Below are 18,485 nucleotides of genomic sequence, written 5' to 3' on the forward strand. Positions count from 1 at the left end.
ACAGTAAGAGAAGAATGGGGGGGGGGGGGTGGCCAACAGTTTAAGGATGGAGCTCTTCATGGAAATTGGCTATGGAACAACACACTCTGGCAAAACCCTTAAGAACCCATCTTAAACTCTCAGTTCCTCATGGACTTCCACAAACCCATACTCCCCGAAAGCAAGAATGCACGCCTCCAACCTGAGTTCTCATTCTCAGCCCCATGTGTCTATCCTACAACTCTCCCTACCAGCCTTTGCCACTCACTGGAGTCCAAACCACTCCTGAGCCACACTCAACTGTAGTGACAGCACTGATGAGAACATGGAGGTGAGGTCCTTATATTGGACTAGATGGGATGGGAGGCCCTAAGTCCAGGATAAACATTAATATGCTAACATGTATCAGGCTATCTTGCCAGGGAATCATGTTGATGGGGTACAGGCCCTGGGAACCCCTTGAATTCTCCTTGAATCTTCCCACTAGATGAAGTGTTTGCCTGAGGCCATAAGCCTTTCATTATCCCTAGGCCCAAATCCCTAGGTTACTCTTACCCTAGCCTAGCTCTCCAGCTTCCCAGCTATTTCCTACCCCAGATCTTATCAAAATGTCTAAACTCAAATCTGTTACCCTTAAACTAGCCTAGCCCCACACCTACACAGTCTGTTATCTCCAGGTAGCCTTCAGCTATTTCCCACCCTTAATCCCAGTCTGACCTCACCCCAGTCCCATCAAAATACTCCTTAGACTCCCCCTCAAGACCCTCCCTAAACCCTTTCTCTCATCACCCCAGGACCACCCTAGATCCCTCCCACAATCTTTCTGTATTTAAGTCTCATCTTTCCTTCATGAAGGTGCTCAGATTCAATCTAGCTCAGTAGATTGAATCTGGCCCACTTGTGAAAATGGGCACAAATGGTGAGATTTCTTAAGACTACCCACTATGGCAAACCTATAATAAACTTTTTCTTTGGCAGAAGGTTTAAATCAAATTTATTCAAGCAGGATCCAGTGTTGTTGATATTTTGGGGTCTCGAGCACCCCTAAAATATATGGTTACCTAACCTCAGTGTCACACCACGCTGGAGCCACCCTAACATTTGGAGGCAATAATTTGTTTACTTGGGCATACCAGCAACCCCTTCTGGAAGTTTGTTCCCTCCAACATCGGTGCTATGAAATACATTTGTGTGTGCCCCAAAAGTATGGATAAATTGTTCATACCTTTTAACAAAGACATCTCTCTGCAAGGTGTAAACCCCAAGGAGGCCAAAGACAGAAAGAAAAGTCCCTTATATAGACCCAAAAAGTCACAGCATCATTCATTGTTGTAGATAAAAACTGGAAACAAAGTAGACACTTATCAACAGTCATTAAGTGGAGCTTGGGCAGAGACCTAGCTTCAGAGGACGTGGGAGGGAGGGAAGGAGGGAGGAGGAAGGAATCCAGCCAATAAACTCCAAGTTAGGTGGGCAGCTTCTGGCCACCAAAATTTAAAAAATCAAAACTTACCTTCTGAGTAGGAGGGTGGAGAGGGAGAGGGGGAGGGGGAGGGGGAGAGTTGAGTTACCCAACTAGCTGGGTCCCAGCCAAAGCTCCACCTAATGGCTGCATTTTGGGCCCTCCTGGCTTAGAGTGAATGTCAATGGTAACTGTTACTCTTTGGAACACCAACCTCCTGAGGGTCTTCCACTCCCAGCTTAATTTTTTTTTCCTTTTTTTCTAATTAAATATCAGGTCACTAGATCCAGATGGCTCTGGAGTAGAAAGTGAGGCTGGTGACCTTGCACAGCCCTCTCTCACTCAAATCAAAGTCAAGTGCAAGTCACGTCATCATTTCCCTGATGTCACCATCTTCTTACACAATACCAGATGTACACAACAACCAAATAACATAAATGAAAAGAACACAAAAATAAAGATTCCTTTTTCTCCCTGGAGGATTATATTGTTTTGGTGAATGAGTTGATCTTGGTTACAGACCTGTATCTTTTGCCTTTTGGAATATTATATTCCAAGTTCTCTCCTCTATAATGGCAGCTGCCAAATCTTGTGTGAGCCTGTCTCCCTGGTACTTGAATTCTTTTCCAGAAGCACTGGATTTTTTTCTGTGGCATTCCTTACAGTTTTCTTTTTAGGGATTTCTTTCAGTAGATGATGATGGATTCTAATTTCACTTTGCCTTCTGATTCTATTAGGTCTGGGTAGTTTTCATAATTTTTTGAAATATAATATCCAGGCTCTTTTTTTGATCATACCTTTTAGGGAATTGAATGATTTTTGCAGTTTTTTTTCCTCTTTGATTTGTTTTTTAGGTCAGCTTTTGATATGAGGTATATCATAGTTTCTTTTACCTTTTTTAGTCTTTGAGTTTGTTTTTGCAATTTCTTATTGTCTCATGGAATCATTACCTTCTGTTTGGTCCATTCTAATTTTTAGGGAGCCTGTTACTTAAGAAAGATTTCACACCTCTTATACCAAGCTGTTGATTTTCCTTCCAAGTCTTTCCTTTAAGACTCTCATTTTATTTATTATGATATTTAAACTCTTGCTTCATTTCTTCCAGGAATTCGAGTTGAGTTTGTGGCTAAGCTATGTTTTTAAGGCTTTCCTCATAGAAACTGTGGAGTTCTCTACTAGGTTTGTCTGAGAGTTCCTGGCTTCCTAAGAGCACTTTACCAGGGGTGTCTTATTTTCGTTGGCTCATCTTACAGCCCTGCTGCATGAATTAGGACTACGAGTTAAAAAAAAAATGTTTCTGTACATTTCTGGAAGGAATGCTAGGGCCTCTGGTTCTGATCTATATTCCCCAGTCATCTGCATGCTGCCTTCTATAGGTACTGAGCGTTAATGTTTTTCAAGGATCTCAATGTGGTCCAGGCTAGCAAGCTGCAAACTTTCAGTGTCCCCTAAACACACCTAGCTTTATGACAAAATGTGATTGCTGTTCTCATGGTCTAAGTTTTGCTGGCTCCCAATTCTATTTAGAGTCTGGGTACAGCACTGCAGGTCTGCTTCTGGTGAGACTGCCAGTGAGTAGCTGCTGTCAGCTAGCTGAAAGGTTCTATAGATTTGGAGGGACAAAACTGCAGGCTCAACACTGACCTGAGCTCCCTGCCCTGGTTACAAAGCATCAAGTCCTACCAAGCTTGGGTCTTTGAGCTAAGTCAGAGATCCTGCTCCGGATCAGTGACACCTTCACTGTAATTTCTTCTCCTTGACTAGTACACAGCCTTGGCCCAAGTGACCCTGCCCCCTCTCAGCCTCTGTCCTTGCTCGATGCATGAGCTTGTGTCTGGATCGGAGCATTCCAGCTGCAAGCTCCCTTTTATTACTCATGCTTAGATATAAAACTCTAGGCTCCACCTCCCTTCCCATGCTGATGTGAGCCACTGTGGCTCTTCCTCAGTCTTTGGTCAGAGAGCTGTAAGAGAGAACTGAGCTGTGCTGCTTCCTCCTGCTCCATCTCGGTCCTTCTCCCAGGACACTCACATGAATGGACTGTGGCATAACTTATGACACAATTGATCTTGGCCTCAGAGACCTCCCCACTCTCATGAGAGAGGTGAGGGACCATGGCTTTGGAATATGCCCACACTGCCAGCCACTGGCTTTGCTTCAGTTGGTTTTCCTTAACTGTTTTCCTTTGTTACAAGGGAAAGCTTACTGGGTGGTAGTGGGGTATGGATCTAGAAATGAGCAATATAAAAACTAAGGCACCAATACTTTTTTTAAAGAAAAAGGTAGAGATTAAGAACATGAAAGGGGAAAAAAATCTTTCTTTGTACAACTGTCAGAAAATCAGATAAAGCTGACAAAGCTACTTTAACAACTCTGACAAGGCAGTCAACATATATCAAATGCATTTGTCTGCAATTATTTAATCTGACTGCAGCTTTATGTAAATTTTTTTAACATGACCAACAACCTGCCCTAAGAGCTGCCATCTTTAGTTTCACACTTTTGAGCCACAACTATGATTATTTTGTCTTTCTAAAAATCAAGACAAAAACTTAGCAGAAAAACAGCAAAGTTCAAGATCCTCACGGTCTTTGTTCTGAAACAGCAAGACCAATGAGCCAAAAATGGCCCTATCCAACCTAAATAAAAAACCAGCAAGAAGTTAAATTTGCTTCTCTTGTGTCTAACTACGACCATTAAAACACTGTCACATACCAAGTTTGGTAAATGACAGTGACACTTTATGGTACACAAGAAGCCTAGACTCAAACAGGAGGGCACAGTGGGAAGAGATGTGGATGTGGCACTAATGGATCCAGGTTCAGCTCGAGGACCTGTCACTTACAAGGGGAGTCAAGGGATCTCTCTCACACCTGGTTTCCTCATCTACAAACCAGCAATACCTACCAGTAGCTCTACGTGGTTAGGAGGCTTAAATGAGAAGAGATGTAACACGTTCTATAAACCTTAAAAAAAACAACAACCTACTGGTATAAAACATGTGACCCTGGGGGTGGGGAAGGTCTGATCTCATTTGAACCTCACCATTAACCTGCAAATTAGAGGCTTTCCATGGTGAGGCAAGTGAGGCACGCAGAGGTTCGGTGGCTTGGAAGGGTCCCCACATGGTAAGTGTCCCAGGTCAGGTCTTCCTGACTCCTATCCAGCAGACCGCCTGGCAAGCTTGTTATTAAAATGACATTTTCTGAATGAAGACCAATTCAAAGAAGCACACTCTAAGACAGAAGCCTGCCATAGACAGCCAACACTGGTCACAATATCAGAAAAAGCCTGCAAGTTTCAATATACAACGAAATGAACAGAAATAAATGAAATTGGCTCATAAGATTAAAAGGGTGGAAAAGGGGAGAGCTGAAGTTCATCAGCCACTATCCCATCTACATATCCTTATGAACACAAGCACACTGATAGAAGACACACAGTCAATTACATTAATTTGGTTTATGATTCACTCTAAGCTCTGGTGTTTTCCTACCTTACTTGGCCTGGCCAGTATCTGCCTTTGCTGTATTTTGACTGGTCTTCTACTCTAAAAATATACTGCTTGTACCTGTCCTACTATTCTCACCTGATCTCCAATTTTCCAAATTTCCCATTCTAAATTTTATTTTTGTCTTCTAAATCATTTAATATCACTAGCAAATTCCCTCATCTAATTCATCAATAAAATGGGCCTCAGAAACTATTTGATAAGAACTGCTAGAAAATGTGGAAAACAGTCTGATATAAATTAGGCTGAGACCAACATCTTACACTGTATTACACAATAAGCTCAAAAGGGATTATATAAACCAAATAGTAAAAATCATACCATTGGGGCAGCTAGGTGGCGCAGTGAGTAACGCACCAGTCCTAGAGTCAGAAGGACCTGAGTTCAAATCTGGCCTCAGACACTTGACACATTTACTAAGTGACCTTGGGCAAGTCACTTAACCCCAATTGCCCTGCCTTCTCTTCTCCAAAAAAAAAAAAAAATCATACCATTAAAAAAAATTAGAAGAAAAGTTAATTATATACCTTTGATAAAAGATGAATTGGTACCAAACAAGAGACAGAGGCAATTATTTAAAAAAAAAGGAATGATTTTAATTACATTAAATTGAAAAGCTTCTGAAAAATAAAATTAATCTAAGATAAGGAAGCAATCAGATGGGGAAAAAAATCACCTTTGTATCAGATTTGTCAGTGATTTGGTATCCAAGACATACAGATAATAGACATACATACACACAGACACTCTCTCTCTCTCTCTCTCTCTCTCTCTCTCTCTCTCTCTCTCTATATATATATATATATATATATATATATATATATATATATATATATATGGACCTATATATGTATACACACAAATACCCACACAGAACCAAAAGCTATTCTCCAACAGATAAGTAGTCAAAGGATAGGAACAATTCTCAAAAGAATTGCATACTATTAACTGTGAGAAATGCTCCAACTCACTAATAAGACCATTGCAAATCGAAATAACCCCACAGTTTTACCTCATATTCAGCAAACCAGAAAAGATAACAAAATATGGGAATAGTCAATGTTGAGGAGGTTGTGGGAAGACAGATACACCATCACCTTGCAGGTGGAGATGTGCATTAGTACAACCATTTTGGAAAATAATTTGTAATTATCCAAATACAGTGATCAAAATGTCCAAACTCTTTGGGGCAGAGGTTCCACTACTAGTCATACACCCCAAGGCAGTCACTAGCATGGAAAGACTTAGATGAACTGATGCAAAATGAAGCAAGCAGAGCCAAGAAAACAATATAGGCAAGGCCTGCAACAAAGTTATGTGCAAAGAACAAGCCTGGCTTCTTAAAAAGTGCTAGGAGAAGATGGCCCCACTACCCCTCTGCAGAGGTAGGAGTGACCTTGGACTGCGGGACAATGAATACATTGCCTTCAGATTTTTGTTCAATTTATTGATTGGTTCTTCAGATTCTTTTTTTTTTCTTTTTTTAAATACTCTATGTTATATGGGATGGCTGGGAGCAGGAAGAAGGCAATACAGAAGGGGACATTTAGGTAATATAAAAATAAAACATAGCAATAAAATTCAATAAAAAAAAAGGATCCCAGGATCATCACATGTGAGACACCAGACAATGTGTCTACCCAAGCTAATGCCATTACACCCACCCCTTACATGTAATCTTTGCTTCATTCACAATTATCACTGTAGTATAATCAAAACTATGCCTTCCTAGCTTATCGAAGAGAATTCTAAACATAATGGGTCTGATATTTTCCTGAACAGATTGTGTTTGAGATCCTCCCTTGATATCGCACATCATGGAAAGCTATTTAATTGGTCAGGCATAATTTGCACTAAGAAAGCCTCACTGGTTGATTCCTGGTATCTTTTGCTATTCTTAGCAGTTGCTAAATTGTTTAACAATTTGTTCCTGCATCTTACCAATCAAATATTTAGCCAGCCAAACTAGTTTCTTTAAAAAGGTACAACACTTACCCTTACCTGGGACTGCTATCCTCATTTCTCAGATCTAATGGTGAAAATAACATCTGCTGATTCCCTAAGCAATCTAGGATCGATGTTTTTAGACACCAGCAATTTGATTATTCATTTTTATAAGAATTCCACTTTCCTGCTTGAGGATGGTTTTCATGATTCTTGAACAGGTGAGAATTGTTCTACTCACCTGTTTCCCTACCACATCAGTACCTGTGGATAAAGACATTCCTAGATCACCATGCTCACTAGGGTTCTCCTACTTTTGCCACCCTTTGTCAAGTTCTGAAAGGAGGATGAACGTGGCAACAGACGTGACGGAAAGAGAAGAGCAGATGGCCCGCATGTCAGTGACCAACATATACCACTTCCTGTGTATCTTCTCCGTTACATCTACTTTCTAGTTTTCATCTCCCTAACTTAGACTTCTACAGCAGGACTGATTAAACCTTTACCCATCTAGCCTAATTTATTTCTTTGTGGTTTCCCAGCCACCTTTTTTTTTTTGGGGGGGGGGGGAGTACTCAATTCAGTTGAAAATCCTTTTTGTTCTTCCTGTAGCTCAACAAACTCCCCTAAGTCCTCCTTGGATGCTCTGCCATGAAAGGGGAGCAGCCATGCCTACCAACGGTCAGCTGAGTCAAGCTGGAAAGGGCATAACTGAATTGACAATGGTCCTGTGGTCCAAGGACTAGCCTCACCATGCTGGGAAGGGTTGCTGATCCAGTGGCTCATCATGCCATGGTGATATGGGAGCGGAACCAGTACAAGTTAGTGAAAGGCAGGAGTACAGTGAATTAGTGGAACTTTCAAAATGTACAAAGCGTACCTTGTTCCCAAACCTACAGGTTTTTCCGTGTCACCTTCAAAGTTCTTTTTCCAATGCATCCTTCCTAATAATATACTCATCCTGGTTCACTGGATTTCCTAAATTTCATTTTCCTTTCCTGCTAACTTTCATAGGCAGCTAGTGGTGCAATGCACAAAGCACAGGGCTTGGAATCAGGAAACCTGAGTTCAAATCCAGCCCTCAGACACATACTAGCTGTGCGACCCTGAGCAAGATGCTTAACCTGTTTGCCTCAGTTTCCACATCAGTAAAACAGAGATCACAATAGCACCTATCTCCCAGGGTGATGGTGAACCTCAAATAGAATATTTGTAAAAACTTGGCCCAATGTCTGGGACATAGTAAGCATTATATAAACATTAATTATCCCCTTCCCTTCCATTATTATTATACTATATCCTTCCTTCCTTTACCTTTCCTATTCCTTTATCTTTGAACAAAGAATAAAATCAATTTGTAATCATTTCTTCTAAAGTTTCCTTCTACCTTTAGATCCCAAACTAACTCCTCCTTGTTAGAAAGTTAACATAAGTCTAGCATGATAAAGGAACAATTCTGCAGAGTTAAAAATCCATTAATAAATCAACAAATGGCACCCTGGAATAAGATACAGTATCTTAAGAGTTGTAAGAGACTTTAGAAACCATTCAGTACACTAGCTCATTCTACAGATGAGAAGGTGGTTTGACATAAAGTACAAGAAATATTCAGATATAGAAACTATTTTAAAAAACAAAATATCCTTCAGTGCACAAATAGAAAGAATACTCACATGAGTGATCTGATGAAATGTTATGTGGAACCAAAACAAAGTCATCGGTGTCACAAGAAGAGTTCTTACTACTAGTACTGGCAGAATCTTTAGAGACCTGGAGATAGTTAGGAGGACCCAAGGGTGGGGAAGATAAGTTGTCTTCCTGAATGTGCTGCATATCTGGAAGGGACTGAAGATGACAAAATTAAAAACTAGCCCAATGACTAAATTCAAGCAACAGCAAACAATGTAACTATGAATATTCTAAACTTTTTCACAAAAAAAAGGGTCCAAAGCAAAATTTTAATCCAAGTAAGATTTCACAAGTTCCTATTTTTTAAAAGTTTTGCACTTAGAAAAAAAAAACCAAAATTATCTTTGCCCATACATGCTATTTAAAGGTTTCTAATAATATAATGAACAGGCTGGGCCCCAAAGAAAAAGCCTAGAATGGGACCTCCTCCAATTCTCTGTGGAGGTGAGGAAACATGAGTGTGGAACCCTGCCAAGGATGGGAGACTTTTTCAAAGTGTTGGCTAGTTTTGCTGAACTGATTTTTTTTTCTTTATTATAAGGGATGGCAAAGGGGGTTGGAAGAAGGGCAGGAAAAGGATCTATTGGGATATACAGGTGACGGGGGGAAACATATAGTTTTTAAACTATATTTTAAATTTTTATTATTTTTATTATTATTTTAAGTATTTTAAAGTTGCCAGGACTTCTTCAGAAAATTTTATGTAGTTTGTAGGAAGCAGCCAAAGATTTTAAACTTACAACATTTCAGAGAATTGTTTCACCATAAAAGAACTAAACTAAAAGAAACAATCAGAATGACAGATGTTTCTATATATAAAATGAAGAAATGGAAATTCATAACCTTGGGTTGTTTCAACCCAGAGTACAAGGAAAAAGGACATTAAAAATTTCAAGTTTCATCCATAATAACAGAATCAAGGCTTTGGAAAACCTCGCATGGGGGAGTAAAGGAAAGTTTGGAAATAGTGCCCAGCAAGAGATTCAAACACAAAGCAATCCAACCCAGGTTCCATGTACCATTAGGCCCAAACTGGGTATTTACCTGATCCAAGAATCCCAAATCTAATGGACAGTTTATAATCTACTGACCTTCTGGATTAAACAAACGTTTCCTCAGTCAGTTTTAGTAACTTGTTTATTGCCCAAGCTGCCGATGACCATTCAGCTAATTCTATGAGAGTCTGAAATCAGGCTCTAGATCATCACTGATCAGTCAGATTTCCCCCCAGCCCCAGGCAGGTCTGTATAAACTTGTGTGTTGGTCATGTACTACAGACACAGCTCACATCTGGCTGATCTCCCCAAGGGCTGCAGCCTCTTTCCTCCTAGCCCAGTCCACACATAATGCAAGTTCCTGTATTAAAAGCTCTATGCAGTCATCTGACCTTGCACAGACCCTTGAGTCCCTCAAAAACTGTAACCTATCTGTATACAAAGCCTGAGCCTCTCCCTTCCTAACATATCTGTGCTCTCCAGGGCCCTCTAGAAGGTCCCTTTCCCAAAGAATTTACTGAAACTCTGCCTACCCTTTGGGGACAAATGAGCCCCATACTTACACGACCCTGGGATTCTTTGAGGAGTTCAATGTCATCGAAAATTCGGCATGAGATGTTGTCAAGAGGGATGGAACCCAAAGAACAGTAGGATTCAGTAGGGTTATCAAGCTCTACAATTCAGTTAGGGGCTGCCTTAGTAGTAAAGAAAAAGGGGTGGTACAGAGGGATTCAAGGTGAACCTTTGACCCAAAAAGCCCAGTCTCACCTAGTTGCTATTCTATATTTCCCAATTCCCCAGGGCGCCCTTTAATTTGATGTGTCTCTCATTTTATGTAGCAGCAATTCATTTACTTATAGGAAAATAGGTTTCTCTGAAATAGGTCCTTGTGTTTTATTTAATACAACAATTTTGTAGAATTGTTTCAGAGCAAACCTTTCAAAGCCATCTTATTTTAGCAAGTCAAGTGAAATTAGGACCGACCAGCAATTGTTTGACCAAGGAATTTTCATCAAGCCTTAATTTCCTCATCACTTCCTGAATGTACTTTTCAATCAGACCCAGCTCTGCTTTTCCAAAAGGGTCTGGAGAAGGGGAAGAGAACTTCCCAAAACACTATCAATGGAGGCAACAGCCACAATCTTTACATTTGCATGGGGGCTTTTATGGAATTTTAACAATTTTTTATCAAGGTAAAGTGTGAGAAAATAGTGAATCAGGCACTTGAAAATGCTGGCCTAGAGAGGAGATCATAGCTTACTCCTTGTCAAGGGTGGCTTTTGGTACCTCTTATAAAAACACTGGGCCCATGAATCCAATTTAACTAGCATTCCTTAAGTATCAGAGCAAGGCACTGTTCTAATACCCTGACAAAAATGCAGCCCTACCTTCAGAGAACTTACATTCTAACTGGGGAAGACAAACAAAACATACACGCAGGTAAGTATATGAAAGAGTAATCTGAGCAAACAAAGAGCATGGAACCCCTGGGGGCTGGACAAAGGTTTCCCAAGGCAAGGAAGCAGAGAATTCCATGAGGTACAAAGAGAGAGAGGGCATTCCGGGACCAGGGAACACCAAAGCTGAACAGATAGGCTGGGAAGGAGAGTCTACAGGAGATGGAGCCTGGAGGGATGCAGGGACAGGCTCAGGGATTTGTCTGAAGATTTCTAAGCATTGCAGTGAGTGGCATGGTTGGGCCTGTGCTTTAGGAAGGTTATTTTGGAAGTTCTGTAGAGGATGAAGAAGAGAGGAGACCAAATGGAAGCAGGAAAACCAATCAGCAGGCTATCACTATAATCCAGGCAAGAGGCAAGCAGAGTCTGAACCAAGACAATGCTCCATGTGAGGAGACAAAAGGGACAGGCGCGAGAGAACGGGGAAGTAGAAGTGGCACTCCTGGGTACCTGCTTGCATACCAGGAGGACATAGCTGAAGGAAGATTTTAAGGATAAGCCAAGAGACCTGGAAGAATGGCAACACATTCAGCAGAAACAGGGAAATCTGGTGGGGGGGGGGGGTGGTAACAGGAAGACAATGAATTTAATTTTATCACCTCACTTCTCTAATAAAGAGTACGTGTACCCATTGTCCCATTTCCTTTTTGTTCCTCTAGCTTCGGGCACTAGCACTCAATATTTTCTGATAGAGAGAGGTTTCTCACCCAAAGTCACCAAGCATCTCAGCTACTGTTAGACAATCAGAGAGGAAATCCATCACAATTATATTAGCTGGTCAAATAAAGTTCCTCCCATTTCTGCCTCTGTACTCCACCACCAGTCTCTTTCCATATTCTACTTAGTCATAACCCAAAACTTGGCTGCAGGCGTGGCACCTCAACTGTCTTCTTGCACCTTGGGCTCTGACATCCCCACTCCTCTGCTGAAGCTCCTGTCTCCTCCAAACCAAATAGAGTCTGCCCACTCAGGAGAAACTGGTCCTCTCATAATGGCAAGTAAAGTGGGACTTTTTGTCGTCTTTTGTTTTGGAGTGCTGTTCAGCACTAAGGCAATCAAGTGCCTTTGAGTCTTGCCTTTGTTTCAATTAAGAGACTTTGATTGAATCTGGAATCTTTGATGACCTGCTTAAGTCACAGGAAGGCTTAGGTCACACGGGTTTGAGTTGCATGGTTGTGATGCCCTCTGACCCTGAAGAAGTGTATATATACTCTGAGGTTAACATTTTGCTTGGGGCTCACTCACTGGAAGAGTGTCTGTCACGTGATTGGACCAGACAAGACTCTCTATAGCTGTGAAGGAGCCCCCTGGCTTTGAAAAAAACAGATGTTGGTGCTTCTCTCTCTGGTAACTGTGTATGTAATATCTTGGTCAGATGACTAGAAGCCTTTCTGTTGATTTGTGTTATTTCGCTCTGTTTATGTAATTTCTGCTTGTAATTTCCATTTGTGCATTCTCTGAATTTCAGGGTGAATGATATGTGTATGTTTAATTAAAGTGAGATTGTAACCTTGAAGTTGCTTTCCTTAGAAAAGCAGATCAAAGAACCCGAGCTAGCCTGTGTGCTGGTGTTATTGGCCCTACGCAGCCACAGCAGCTGCAGGTAACATTGTTGTTACAGCCCTCCACCCTCATATTCTCTCCCAGGCCATGCCCCACCACTGGCCCTCTCAATCTAACAGATGCCCACCTCCCACTTGGCTTCCCTTTCTGTTCCCTATATACTGGGCTCTTTCATGACCTTAGCATGCACCACCACCAGCTTATATCTAGCCCTGCCACACTAAAATGGGACCTGACTCCCCAACCAGCTATTTACACCCCAGGATGGACTAGACTACATTTTTCTTTCTTCTTCCTTTTTTTTTTAATTCAGAAGCATCAAGGCTTGGCACAGCCGCTGCTGTTCGTCTTGTGGCTCTCCTGAAGGATGACAGGGGACAAAAGGAAGAGGCACTGCACTGGTTTCAGAAGCAGGTTACATATTTTCTTCAGCACTACACCTGGGCGGCAACACCACCTCTGTAAGCCCCAGTATGCTAAGGCTGTGAGTTTCTGAGAAAGTCCCCTGCTGGAACAGAACCCTTCATCTCTCTTTCCAGCTTGAGTTTGGTAAATAGACTAAAAACGAAGGCCTGGATAATGCTGGTACAGGGTAGAGACAGAGTCCTGGGGACACAGAGAGTTCTGAAAAATCAAAGGATGACCACGATTGCAGCAGTCTGAAAGAAAGCACCAAGGTGGAGAGAAAGACAGGAATAGTAGCAGGTAGGAGGAGTAGGTTATGGAGCCAGAGAGGCTTGAAATCCTAAGATAGGAAAGAGGATTTGGTCGGGATATTTGAGTGATGATAGCCATGAAGATGGAGATGACTTGAAGCTGCAGAACAAGGGAGACAAGTTCAGGCAGAAGCAATTTTATGGGGACCAGTAAATGTTGTTAAGATGTTGGCTTAAAGACTGTTCCTGAACCACTGAAAATCCTGTATAACACAGATGGTAAAATCTGAATTTGCAATAGATCTTATAAACAGACAACAGCCACATGTGACTATAGACTCTATGAAATTATTTTAAAGGCAAACCAGAACTCACTGGCGGAGAAGCAAAGCGGCAAGATGGAGAGCTACCACAAGAACTGCCAGAAACTGAACCAGCGTAGATGGGCACTGGCACCGGGCAGGCTGGAGGAGAAAACAGAGGGGAGAGGTCACTCATTCTCAAATTCAGCATCTGAATTCTCCACCAGAAAAACTCTGGAAATTGTTCCAACATAGTGCTGTGCTTGTCTCTCAAAAAACGGCATTCACCCATTAAAACTCATGGGAAATTCATTTAGAATGAGGTCAAATTTTTCAATTCCCCAAGACAAAAAAATTCAATCGCGGTGGAAGGGGAAGAGAAAGAGAACCTTCTACGAAGAAACCTTAACTTCTATTACAATGCAGAAGAATTACTTCTGGCATCTAGAGAGAAGTTTTAACAAGACTACTGTAGCACGTGAGTTTCCCATGGGTGAGTCATTCCCAAGCCAGCATCATCCTATCGAATAAATGCAGCTACTTACATTTTTTAACGGGCACTTGTTCAAGAAAAGGATGACTAAAAAATGCTTCTGTAAGACAAAAAAAAAAAAAGAGTTTTCTCAGACAAGCCCATAAGTATAGCCCTATAAAGCAGGTAAGCTCTAGGATTCCCAATAAAACAACAAGTTGCTTCTGATTCCTTCAAGTGTGATGGTTTTATTTTCTTAACCAAAAATCTTTTTTAAAAAAATAATCGAGACTATGAGAATATCCCTGCTATAAATTTTAAAAAATATATATCATGGATTTGCAAAAGCAGTTTTTTCCATCACAAACAAAATTTTTAGTTCTAAGATCCCTTGAACACATAATTTTTCTTCTATTTTCAAAACACACTTGTTTCTATGGAAATCTTGTTGAAGACCTTAAGCTAGAGATACTCCTATAAAGCTTTGCCAAGGACTAGATCAGACCCATCATTGCTATTTTTCGCTGTCTAAATGAAAAGAGAATCTGGCAGCTGAATTATACAATGTATTTTCTTCTATTCCAGCTGAGTTGTTTTTGCAGCTGGTTTCACAATTTAAGCAATATTAATTCTCCTTAATTTTGCTGATCCAATTAAATGGTTTATAATTTCTATAACAAAAACATTTGCATTTATTAGAGTTGCCATACATACACTGGAGCATCCACTGAGTATCTGAGAATAGATCCAAAATAATCTCTAGCTATTAACCTAGTATAATCCTTTATTTAATAAAGCACTTTGTATACCTCTTACTAGACTTAACACCTTCCACCTTGCATGCCTTTCTTGCTTTATCTCCCCTGTATGTCCATTTATACATTTCTGTCTTATACTTTTTACTACCCTCACAGCATCTAGCAAGCAGTAAAAATAATATAGATTTTTAAGACAAAAAAGGAACTGCAAGATGAAATCAGATTTTCACAATATTTGCTCCTTAACAAAAATCTTTCAGTCTTTTGGTTCAGGAGCAGGCAGAATTTGGACAGGTCCTATGATTTCACTGTGTGGCAGATAATTAATAATAACTGAGGAAACAATCTGAGCTATATGATTTATTAGCAAACAGGCATAATAAACAGGTCAATGGACTCCTCAGTCAGTCCAAAGACCCTGAATACAGAGTGAGACAGATTTTTACGTATTAAAAACAATCAAGACCAATTAATTAAAAGAAAACAATTAACCAGGATTAAAAATTAGGTAATCTGATTTCTAATTGGAGGAAAGATTAAGGACTTTACAAGGTGGGGGTGGGGCAGAGCAAACAGGTCCCTGAAATCAGAAAGAGGTGTCCCAATCTCTCCCCAGCTGTCTGTATTCAAAGGAACATGGAAACAATAACTGATTGACCAGTACAGGGCCGGTTGTCTGATAAGACATACGGGTCGCTTGAGATGTATAACTGTGAGAAAGCTTCTTGTATAGATCTTTGGATCTGGCATAACCTAGGTCCCTTAGTTAAGGATCTCTGGGAGATCCTTATAGGTAGAGGTGGTCCGGCTTCCCAGACACACAGGGCTAGGTTCAAACAAAGTAATAAAGTTATCTCACAGTTCCCACATGATTGGATAAATTTTCCCACAAGCCAAAAATTGGACTAGACCCATAACTTAACAGAAAGAAAACTGATCTAGCTCCAAAACTGAGTCACAGGATGGAGTCAGTAGGGTTCACTCAATGCCCACAAAAGGCAGAGGACAGTGCTTCTCAAGCTGTGCTACACAAGAACTCTGAAACATCCTAAGTTATTTTTTTTAATAAACCACATGTTAATAAGCATTAAAAATAATAGAGGATTTTACTACAAGGATTCTGCCAAAGTTCCATTTAAACTGTAGAAAGGCTTGAGAACCCCTAGTAGAAGGAATTCCCAGGAAAGAAGTTCCCTCTGGCACTACAGGTTAGTATCTGCTCTGCATCTCATCGTCTTAGAAAGCTGCCAGGGCCACTGGGACATTCCATGCTTCTCACACAGTCACAGAGCTAATGTGTGTTGGAGATGGGGTGGAAACCCAAATTTTCCTGCCTCTCCCATCCACTCCCCCCAGGCTCCTTCTGATGCTTGAATCAGTTACATAGATTTTGCTTAACTGTTTTACTTTGTTATAAGAATTCTATGGGGAAAGGGGGATTGTTGGAAAGCAACCAGCATAACAAAAAGTATCCACAAAATAATTTCTAAAACTTCACTAGAAAATATTAGTCATTATGAATATACAACTCCAATTTAGTCACTTCATTCTGAACATTAGAAAGCTTAAAGAAATATACTTTACACACCAAAGTCCATTCTGTCCTTCTGATTTCTCTGAAGCAAACCCAAGAGAAGATTAGCCAAATATGGTGATGTTTCTCTGGGGATACTATGAGAAAGGGGAAAAAAATAGAGTATGTTGGTTAATTTTAGGGGGGAAAAAGCCTCATTGGCAACAGGGAAGTTGGAACAGGCTGGGGGCTTGGGGGCTGGGTGGGGAAAGAATAATCGTTTGCATCAGACATGTTGAATTCGAGATGTCTATAGGGCATCCCACTGGAAATGTCCAAAAGGCAGTCAATGATGTGGGCCCAGAGCTCAGAAAAGAGACTAGGGCTAAATCTGGGGATCATCTGATACTCAAAACCATTAAAATTAACTGAATTTCTTAAGGAAATGAAATTATGTGTCCAAATAGCAGTACTTCAAATTAATCTGAAAATATGCAGCAAAAATAAAATTCTCAATTTTCAGATATTTAAAACCTCTGTTTAACAAACATACATACCTAGGAATCAAACTCCTGTTCTTTTCATAAAACATCCTCAAGTCTTGTGGACTATTGGCCTATAGGGAAAAAAAAGGAGGAAATAGTTAATGTCAGTTTCTTCATCAGACAAAAGACTTAAAATGCTTTTCCACATCTTGGGATCAATCCTAATCTTACTACAAAGGCTGCACAGTGTGCGTGGTAACACATGGTTCCACTGTACACAAGCTTCCTTGCAGGACCCCTGAGGGATCATGACCACATCCCAATCTTTCCTTTGCCTTGGCCCACTAATTTCAAGATGATCCCTCTTCAGATAGTGAATATGGAATAAATGTTGGGGAAAATTAAGAGGATTTAATCTCTGCCTCCAATTCAGACCGCCAGTATGATCTCTGCCATGAGAAAACTGGGGCAAAATGATCATCTGCCCAAAGAAATATATATTACATGAACAATTCAGAATCAAGATTATGACAGTCATACTTAAAAAGTATTTCTGGGTATTCTCTAGCAAGACTTTAAATGGGAGCAGGGAGAAATCAGAACAATTTTCTACTTATACTATGCCTGGCCAAATCCATCCCACTTCATTGCAGTCTTTTCCAGGGATTAATGAATGGGGAAAATTAAATTTCCATTTACTACCTAAGAACCCAACCTGGGCCACTTCTTGGTCAAAGGTACAAATTAAGCAGGTACCGCTAGCTCTACTTCTCAGCACTGGCTACACTCCTATCCCAGGTCAACATCAGCCCAGATTTGGTTTGAGCCTAATCACTGGCCCCCATTTTTTAGAGATGTGTAACAAATATTTTTTAAAAGAGCATTTCCATATACAAAGCAGAACACAAAAGGAGACCTGCATGAAAACTGCAAATCTCAACCTGGTTCTTTCAAAAGGTAGATAATAGATCTCACACATTGCTCCCAGCCAGCTATGTGGAAGTTTCTAAATGTTTTGATGGCCCTTCCCATCTCCAAATTCTCCCAATCAAAAACCAAAAGAAAAAAAAATCTTTGCAACTAATAAGCAATCAAACAAAATAAATGGACAAAGCAGCCATGTTGGAAAATGTGTCTCCTTCTATACCATAAGTCTATCACCTCTGTCAGGATATGAGTGACTTCACGTTTCATCAAAGGTCCCTCTGAAAACATGGCTGGTCGTTACATTGGTCAGAGTTCCCAGTTCTTTCCAAAATGCTTTTCTTTATAGTGTGTTGTCTTACTATAAACCAGGCCTGCACAATCTGTGGCTCAACAAAGAATTTCAGAAAACTTCCTCTACATTTTTCACAGGCTGCTCAAATCCTTTGGCGGGCTCCAGGTTATGCAGACCTGAAATAAACTTTCCTTCCTTTCTGTTCACTTCATTTTGCATTAGTTCACACCACCCAGAATGCTCTGAAATACTCTCATAATTTTTTAACCTATTACACTCATGCCACATGACTTGTTCAGCCATTCCCCAATTGATAGGCACCCATCCTCTCTACCCCCCAGATTCCAGTTCTTTGCTTTTCTTTTTTCTCTTTTGGATTTTCCCTTCAAGCACAGTAATTTTGTTTTGCTCATGACTATTATTGATTCCCAGTATTATCCTACCCTCACCCCCCCACCTCTTCCTATTTTCGCTTGTTTC

General features: G+C 40.6%; 1 protein-coding gene across 2 annotated transcripts in view; it reads right to left on the minus strand.

The window, feature by feature from the left end:
• ULK2 (unc-51 like autophagy activating kinase 2) overlaps positions 1-18,485 on the minus strand; it is an 82,516-nt gene that overhangs the window by 30,961 nt on the left and 33,070 nt on the right. For both annotated transcript variants that reach the window (XM_036766247.1, XM_036766248.1), the window contains exons 9-13: positions 16,859-16,917; positions 16,377-16,459; positions 14,104-14,151; positions 13,632-13,720; positions 8,570-8,741 (exon numbers count right to left, since the gene is read on the minus strand). In XM_036766247.1, coding sequence (XP_036622142.1) covers positions 8,570-8,741; positions 13,632-13,720; positions 14,104-14,151; positions 16,377-16,459; positions 16,859-16,917 — 451 coding nt within the window. The remainder of the gene's footprint in view (positions 1-8,569; positions 8,742-13,631; positions 13,721-14,103; positions 14,152-16,376; positions 16,460-16,858; positions 16,918-18,485) is intronic.

This window comes from Trichosurus vulpecula, chromosome 7, assembly GCF_011100635.1.
Source record: "Trichosurus vulpecula isolate mTriVul1 chromosome 7, mTriVul1.pri, whole genome shotgun sequence".
Lineage (NCBI taxonomy): Eukaryota > Metazoa > Chordata > Mammalia > Diprotodontia > Phalangeridae > Trichosurus > Trichosurus vulpecula.